At 50.2% G+C, this 8,409-nt stretch overlaps 1 protein-coding gene across 4 annotated transcripts; it reads right to left on the bottom strand.

The window, feature by feature from the left end:
* Positions 1-612: 612 nt before the first annotated feature.
* On the bottom strand, positions 613-7,726 carry CUNH10orf82 (chromosome unknown C10orf82 homolog). Of its 4 annotated transcripts, none has more exons than XM_023709098.1 (7): positions 7,686-7,725; positions 6,573-6,681; positions 5,933-5,998; positions 3,426-3,644; positions 1,883-2,069; positions 1,327-1,424; positions 613-947 (listed from the first exon to the last, which is right to left on the bottom strand). In XM_023709098.1, the coding sequence occupies exons 3-7, from the start codon at positions 5,985-5,987 to the stop codon at positions 802-804; spliced, it is 705 nt and encodes a 234-aa protein (XP_023564866.1). In that variant the 5' UTR covers positions 5,988-5,998; positions 6,573-6,681; positions 7,686-7,725; the 3' UTR covers positions 613-801. The 4 variants fall into 4 exon arrangements, with proteins under 4 accessions (XP_023564866.1, XP_023564867.1, XP_004625811.1 ...); XM_023709099.1 differs by having other exon boundaries at positions 7,676-7,704; XM_004625754.3 differs by lacking the exon at positions 6,573-6,681 and having other exon boundaries at positions 7,686-7,726.
* Positions 7,727-8,409: the final 683 nt, after the last annotated feature.

Raw genomic sequence — 8,409 nt, 5'->3', positions numbered from 1 at the left:
GTAGGTACAGTTAGTTAAAACGAGGTCAGACTGGAGTAGGGCAGGTCCCTAATCCCAGGTGACTTCTGGCTTCATAGCAGATAGCTATAAAAAGACACAGAGACCCAAGGAGAACAGTATATAATTTGGCGTGGAGGGGGGCACAGAGATTGGAGCTATGCAGAAAAGACTTCAATGGTTACTGAGGGGCTGGGAGAGGTGAGGACCCCATCCAGATGTCAGAGGCCTGAGGCCCTGCCAACAGCCTTGATTTTGGACTTCAGCCCCCAGAACTGTGAGACGATAAACTTCTATTGTCCAAAGCCATTCATTATGTAGTACTTTGGGCAGTCCTGGAATTTGACAGCTGGGAGCTCCTGGGGAATGGGATTCTTAAAATCCAGGGGTGAAATGGGCATATGCCAGTTTTGAGGACACGTTGTTCCAGGACCAGGAGAGCCAAGAAGGACTGTTCAGGGGGCAGGTCTGGGGCTTCAGGGAAGAGCCTGGCCCAGTAATGAAGTTTGCCTCAAGGATTAGAAAGCCAGGACCTCACCCTGGCCCTTCTCAAGGTCAGCAACACTGAGAACAACAACCATAACATCTTCTGGCACTCTGCCAAGTATCCTCTTTATTCTCACAGGACAAAAGAAAGCCTTTGTCACTAAGGTCATGCCATTGCAAGGCAGACAGCAGTAAAGAATTGTTGTTGCTCAACTTCCTTGTTGCCCACTAGGGTGTGGGTGAGAGGCTAGTTCTGAGACAAGGACAGCAGGCTTTTGACACCACCCCTCTTCCCGGCTCCCTGCAGACCGCAGGCTTCTAGCCCTCTGCATACTTCACTGAGGGCACTGGCTCTAGATGAATCTTCCTGTTGCTCCCCGTATTTGGTTTATGAGCACAGCCACACGTCACTGGAGGTTTGGCGTCCTCGCCCTGGGGTCCTCCAAGAGCAGGGCAACTTCCACCTGGAAGAGAAGTGCCTGCTCCTAAGTAGCAAGCAGTTGGCCTAGCTATGCACAGAGGGCTCTGCGAACACTTCCTTGCACTTTGCAGTGCAGCAGGCCAGGCCTAGTGGCCCACGCCTGTCATCTCAGCACTGGGGAGGCAAAAGGCCAAGATGGGTTATAGAGCAAAACCCTGTCTAAAATCCCGAACAAAAAGAGAGGGAGGAGGGGGCCGGGGAGATAGCTCAGTGGAATAAGCGCTTACCTGGAAAGGGTATGGGCCTGAGTTCAATCTCCAGTTCTACCAAAAAAAGGAGGGGAGGGAGAGAGGGAGGGAGGGAGGGAGGGAGGGAGGGAGGGAGGGATAGCAGTAGGAAGGAAAGAAAGAGTCTTTGTATACCTGAATTAGAGAAGCCAGGGCATGTGGCCAGTGGCCCTTGATGCTGCAAAACTTTGGAAGAAGGAGCAGGAGGTTGTGCGGATCCCCCTCCATACAGTCTAAAGTGAGAACAAAAGTCAGAAGGTTATTTCTTTTAATAAAAAAATTAGAATTAATATAATGCATGCAAGTTCTGGCAGAGTATGCTATATTTATTTCTAATTTTTACAATTTACCCTAAAGGTTAAAATTGTTGTCTCCATTTTATGGAAGAAGAAATTGAGACCGCAGGAACCACTTACAGTGTCCTGGTATCACTTTCCGCGTCCCTCCCTCAGCATCCCTGACAGGATGGCCCTATTGGATCTCACCCCCAGCCCATCCTACAGACCCTCCAGGAGAACACTAAGTGAAAAAGCTGAGCTCTTGGGGAGTGGAGCCTGGTGGTGACATATGAGTCCCACCCCTATAACTAACGACACCCAAGACAATGCCAGTGTGGATGGGACACCGGCCAACCCAGCCAGCTCTGTGCTGCTCCCTCCTCCCGCTGCCCATGGATAGAACCCACACTTACTCCGCATAGGATTTCTGCCTAGCCTGCTTGGCCAGCTCCTTGATTTTCAGGAAGTCATTGTAGCAGTTTTTGGCCATGACAGTGTACCTTGTGGCACAGCCCAGCTCAGTGACCCTGGCTCTGGGCAGGAAGCCTGCCCAGCCAGGGATCGGGGGCTCCTGGGGAGGTTTCCTCACGTTCTTACATTCTGTAAAGAGACCACAGTTCCTGAAGGTACTGCACAGTGGGCAGTACCCACACACTAGCTGGTGCCCACAGCTACTCTAGGCCTAGACCCATGATAGGGCAGTGGCCGCCGTGGATGGTGGTGGTATGTGCCAGGCACCAAGAAAGGGCTCCCCAGTTCTATCTCATTAATTTTCTCACCACCTTTACCTCCAACATATGGAGGAAGAAACTGACTTGCAAGAGGTACAGAGAGACTTGGCCGGGGTCACCGAACCAGGAATTGGTAGGGCCAGAGCCTAAGCCCAGCCTGGCTGCGTTCTATGTCCTTCCTCCTAGACAGACCCTGCTTTCCTCTGAGCATAGTGAAGAAGCTGCCAGAATCCTCTATGATACCTTATGTATTGGGGATGGGAGGGAAGAAGCATCCTGGGAAGCAGGAGAAAACACGTCAGACTTGCTTGTACCAGGCACCCGCCTGTAGGTCATCCCTGGGACTCTGGCTGGCTGGGTGACCTTGAGCCAGTTTCACAGCCCCCACTGTCTCCTCTAATTGCTGGAAGACTCAAATGAGCTCAGTGACCCAGAACCTCAGAGCCAGAAGGAGCCCTAAGGAGCCCTCGATGGAGAAACTGGAGCCCAGAAAGCGGAAGCAAGTTACTTTAGGTCACACAGCGAGTAGTTACGGAGCTGGGCTGAATCACACACTTGGGCCAGATATTCTTTGCAATGTTTGAAAAAATCTAAAGCACAGCAAACACGTAAATTAATCATACAGCCTTGAAAAGTCTCCCAAACAATTATAACAATAAAGATAATCCGTCCATTATTTTTATAGGCTTTTTAGACTTTAAAATAATCTAGGTCAAATCACTGTTTTGATTATGATATACTGAAGTCGTCCTTATTGTCATTGCCTCCTACAAACTTAGTACCTGGAGGAGCTGCATTCAAATCCATGCTCACTTCGGCAGCTGGCTGTATAACCTTAGCCAAGTGACCCCCACTGGCCACCTTCGGTCTCCTATACCAGAGGTATGCTAGTCTGGACTCCATGGGCGTCCTGTGTGTGGTCAGGGAACCCGAATGCCCAGCACAGAGAATGCAACAGAATAACGGCATCTGCGCAACCAGACTCCAAGATTTAGAACCCGTGGTGACCCCGGCTGAGTTCTCAGAGCAGCCCATCCTGTCTGGCCAGGCCTGCGTCCCTCCCCTACATGCACATCTTTCTGGCATGCAGCAACTGAGGCTTTCGTTCTGTACGAAGTGCTGGGGCCGGACAGCGTGCTGGCTTCCACGCCATCTGGGGCTGGCCTGCCGATGTGTGCGCGTGGGTCCAGGGCCAAGGGGACGGGCTGGTCTGGGGCGCCCGTACCCAGAGTCAGGGGGTGGTAGCGCCGGGCGTACTCGTGCAGCGCCCGCAGGACCGTCTCCTCGGAGCAGACGGGCTTCAGCTTTGGAGCCGCGGCCACGGCGCAGCGGAGCTCCTCCAGCTGGTCTTTGTGTCGCTGCGTGGTCTCCCGGAAGGTTTTCAGACAGAGCTCCACATTGTCCTCACTGGAGGTTTCCTGGCAACTGAGGAGCGGAATGAAGCCTGCAAGAGCCCAAGGAGCCGTGGCCATGAGCAAGGCCAGCGAGGAATCCAGGCCGCGCCTCACACTCCCACCGTGGCCTGCCCTTTGGCTTCCTCCCCAGCCAACTCCTCTGTATTTTTCCAAAGGCCATTAATACAGGCGGTGCTGCTCTTTCCACTGTGGCTGGGCCCTCCCAAGGTCACAAAAATGACCTTGGAGCGGAGGAGGGAAGGCCCATTTCAGCAAAGGCAATGACAGTCATCCGCTTTGATAGCAAAGCCCCTGATGTCAGCGTGAACTGCAAATGGGGAAAGCATTAATGGGCCAAAATGATAGTCTGAGGAGTAATTGAAATTATTCCTCTTTTTAGAGAGAAAGCGTATTTTCCTTGACACTTCCCAAATGCAATTTGGGGTCTTTCTTGCTGGCTGAACCATGGGGAAATTGCAGGCTTATTAAAAGCAGAGGCATATTACACAAAAAGGTAAATTCATTATCTGCAAGACCCACCCCTAGGACAATTTATCACCATTTCCCACAAAATAACATATAATCATTACAATTAGTACGGGGAAAACACAACTATTTATTTAAACTGGATGCTGAACCCTAAGTACTGTAATATTGTCACAATAAAACCTTTTTAAAAAAGAACCATTGAGGAACACTGGTTAAGAAGTTGATTTTAAACTGCAAAGTAAACAAACAAATATCTTTCAGCATAACAACCTAACATTTTTGCTTTGGTCCCTACAAAAAGAAAACCTACCAAAGAACTGAAGGCAGCAAGCCCCAAGCCCCAGGCCCTGTAACAAGCTGTCTCTGGAAGAGTGAAATTAATGGACTGACCCTGGTGGCACTCAAAGCCTCCACACACCATCCAGTTGTTTGAACACATAGAGGATCGACAGATACCCTGAAGTCATAGGAGACAGTGCAGAAACCGAGGGCCTTCCCAGCCAGCAGGGCCCGTGCTGATCTGTGCATAGATTCTGTGTGTCTATAGGAACATCGTGAGTGATGTACCCATGCATCTCTGAGTCTTTCTAAGGACTAAGACATGTAGAAGAGGACTGTGTGCCGGCCCCTATAATCATCACAATAATGAATGGTACACCATGCAGCGGGTTGCACCAGACCCTGGCATAGGTCCCCTGATACCTGTGAACATGATCTTCCCAGGAAAAGGGGCCTTTGCCGATGTGATTAAGAATCTACACACGAGATCACCCTAGATTTAGGATGGGGCCTCAATCCAATGATTGATGTCCTTATAAATGGAAAGGGGAGACTTGAGGTCCATAAACTTAGAGACCCAGGAGAAGCCCAGTTGAGGAGTCCTGTGAAGATGGAGGCTGAAGCGAGAGTAATGCTGACACAAGCCAGGGGCCACGTGGGGTACGCAGAAGCTGGAAACGACGAAGGAAAGCTCCTCCTTTAGAGACTTCAGAGAGAATGTGGCTCTACTGACACTCTGACTTCAGATATGTGGCCAACAGAAGAGAGAAAGAATACATTTTTGTTGTTTTTAACCACCTAGTTTATAGGTGACTGGTTGTAGTGCCCTATGAAACAAATACATCAATTTTATAGGATTTTCTCCTTATACCATGAAGAGGTAAGTTGCTTACAGTCACTTAGATGGTGGCAATGCAGAGACTTGAACCTGTTCTCTCACTCAACCAGTAGGTCCAGGGTGGGGCTAGGATCTTGGGATAGTCCCAAGCACCTCTGTCCCCAGGAATAGTGGAGGATGAGAGTGGAGGGCACATGGGGCCACTGGGTTTGTCACCCACAACTATGACATGTAGTAAATTCTCTGTGGCCCAGAAGCCGGAGGTGGAAAAGTCTTTAGGAAGGGTAACGAACAGTCATATTCTGCCAAGGACCTGGGGGTGCTGGACACGGACTGAATGCTATTGCCAGGGCAGTCCCCACCCCCAATAAACAGGGCAGTTGGCCACCTCCCTTTAGTAGATACAGGAAAGAAGAGCACAGGTCATCCCTGGGTGGGGGTGCCTTGAGAAAGCTACAGCAGGGCAGGACAGGGCTGTAGTTTTCTACTGTATCAGTGCTTATAGCACTGTTATCCCTGCTGAAATTCATTCAATAGGTTTGAAGCACTTCCAGCATGCATGTAGGAGAAACCTGGTCCTTTCTGTCCACGAATCAGAGCCCAGCTATCGGCACTGGTATTTCCTTGGCATTCTTTGAAGCCAGAGCACCTGCTCTCACACAATGCATTGAACAGATATGGACAGTGGGCCAAGTCAAGGACCACGACTGTGGTCTCCAGGCTGCCACTTACCGCTGTAGCCTGATGTGACTGGCAGCCGTCTCATGAAGATCTTGGAAGACTCCATGATTTTGTTCTCTGTTAATGAAAAGAGGGAAAGAAATTTCCTTATCAAAAATTTCTGTCTTGGGGGCCAGGGAGAAGGCTCAGTGGAATAAGCATTTCCCTGGCAAGCGCAAGGGCTGAGTTCAATCCCCGGTTCCACCAAATAAATAAATAAATAAATAAATAAATAAATAAAAATTTCTGTCTCAAAAACTTACTGCTTGCATGCCAGAAAACTTGGGAGCAGAAGAATGCCCTTGCCAGGGGCTAGGGCTTGAGGGACTGCAATACTTTCTTACTCAAAGCCAGCAGAGACAGATGGTTTCAATTATGAGGAACACCGGGATAGTTAGCTTTTATATAAGCTTAGATAACAAGTATAGATTACTGCCCATGAATGTTTTCCTTCCTTAGCCATCTATTCACCGATCCACAATCCACCCATCCACCCACCCACCCATCCACCTACCCATCCATCCACCCACCCTCCATTCACCTATCCATCCATCCAACAATGATGATCTATATGCATATTACAACAATAACTGTGACAAAAATTTGGAATATAAAGATAAGCAAAACCCAGAAGCCCCAATGTAAGACTTACATGTTTTGGGAGAGGAGAGAGATGAGGGTACCACACCTGAACAGACCTTTTTTCATCTAGTGGTAATTTTTGGCACCACCACCTTTGCCTTCAGAACATTTGGCAATGCCTAGAAATGTTTTTGGTTGTCACAAATGGGGACATGAGCTGCCAATGGCATGAAAGGGGTAGGATGCTCCTAAGCATGCTGCAATACACAAGAGAGCTTCACAACAAAGAATCAGAGTAAGTTATGACTTGAAAGATCAGAAAGTCCCCCCAAAAGTTGGCATGGGTCCAAGGGCAATGGCAGGGGTGGCAGGAGTCCACTACCAATTTGTGTGGCTATTCTCTTTGGAGCCAGACCCCTCCCTATTTCAGGGATCAGCAGTGGACTCCCCAACCCAAATTGCCAGGGTCTGCCTCTGAATCCTGTGGACGCTGCCATCTCCTGTTCTGCCAAGCCAGCTGGTCTTCTGGAAGCAATGCTTTGAAGACTGGGAGAAGAGAGGACCACAGTCCAGGGCTGTTGGCAGTGATGGCAGTTGCTAATGGAGTTCAGCTCCCACCAAGCCAGGAAGAATAAGGCTGAGACCACATCTAGGCTGATACAACCAGCGCCTGGTGAGGTGCCTGGCTCCTGAGAGGTGTTGGTGCAAGAGTCAGGCAGACCAGGCTACCAATGTGTGCCCGGCACCCCCACCTGTGCCCAATAACTGGTCTCAAAGCCTTCCATGGACTAACTTAGCAAATACTCTCTAGAGCCATATGATATACCCATTTCTAGAGGAGGGTCAGATGCCTGAGAAGACTGGTTAGGCACAGCCTAGAGCCCTGCTCTCTTTTCTAATCCCCACAGCTCCCTAGAAGCGAGCACCCAAGTTATAGATAGAAAATAAAGCACATCGAGATTCATTTGCTTGAGGGCTCTGGTATGAAAGTGGACATGAATGGGTGACTCTCAGGGACAGGATGTGTCACCCAGAGTGTGACCCTAGGGTGGGACCCACAGCCAGGCTTGCCTGGAAGAGAAGGGCAGGGAGAGTATACAGCCATGGTACACCCTGGAGGAGGGAGGCAGAACAGGATGCGAGTCCTTCCCCAATACTCCCTGCCCACCTCACCTGCTTTCACCTGGGTGCCTGGGTCACTGTCTGCCCCACCCCCATTTCTGGGCCACCCACCAGCCTTTGTGAGCTCATCCAGGTAGGGCACGCTGATGGGGCCCCAGAACCCGCCCTTCCCTTTCTCCTGCAGGGTGCTCTTGGAACTGGGGCCCCAGGGGGGCAGGTCCCCAGAGGAACTTGGGCCAAAAAATGTGGGGGCTCTTCCCTGTGAGCCCCCATTAAGTCCAGCCCAGGTATAAATCCAGACAGTTGCTCAGTGTACATCCGAACTGTCTGCAGGTCCACCTCCCTGGGGACGTATGTGGCAGGGGATTGGGGCTCTGCTGTGCGCATGAACACTGAAGAAGTGGCAGGAACAATCTCTGTCCCTAGTGCCCCCACAGAGGGTGGAGTGGTGGTGACAGAGTCAGCCCACAGGAAGGGCTCTGTGGTGCTAGCAGGAGCCAGAGAGAGCCTGGGACCTCAAGGAGTTGCGGCCTTGTCCTTGGCAGCTTCTAAATGGAGGTGCTTCCCTGGGCCTAGCCTTCTGCCCCCTGAAGCCTGAGCCCAGTTTCTTCACACTGTGCTATACCCCCAATTCTTTCTTTCTTTCTTTCTTTCTTTCTTTCTTTCTTTCTTTCTTTCTTTCTTTCTTTCCTTCCTTCCTTCTTTCCTTTCCTTCTTTCTTTCTTTCTTTCTTTCTTTCTTTCTTTCTTTCTTTCTTTCTTTCTTTCTTTCTTTCTTTCTTTCTT

Source organism: Octodon degus, unplaced genomic scaffold, assembly GCF_000260255.1.
Source record: "Octodon degus isolate 3935 unplaced genomic scaffold, OctDeg1.0 scaffold00010, whole genome shotgun sequence".
Taxonomy (NCBI): Eukaryota; Metazoa; Chordata; class Mammalia; order Rodentia; family Octodontidae; genus Octodon; species Octodon degus.
This window is presented reverse-complemented; position numbering and strand designations above follow the sequence as displayed.

What these genes read in the sequence shown, in the direction of transcription:
- CUNH10orf82 (XM_004625754.3), bottom strand. Translation starts at nt 5,987, where the DNA reads ATGGAGTCTTCCAAGATCTTCATGAGACGGCTGCCAGTCACATCAGGC. An exon ending in AGTCACATCAGGCTACAGCG is followed by an intron (nt 3,645 to 5,932) that starts GTAAGTGGCAGC and finishes GGGCTCTTGCAG; the next exon opens with GCTTCATTCCGCTCCTCAGT. An exon ending in CTACCACCCCCTGACTCTGG is followed by an intron (nt 2,070 to 3,425) that starts GTACGGGCGCCC and finishes GTCTCTTTACAG; the next exon opens with AATGTAAGAACGTGAGGAAA.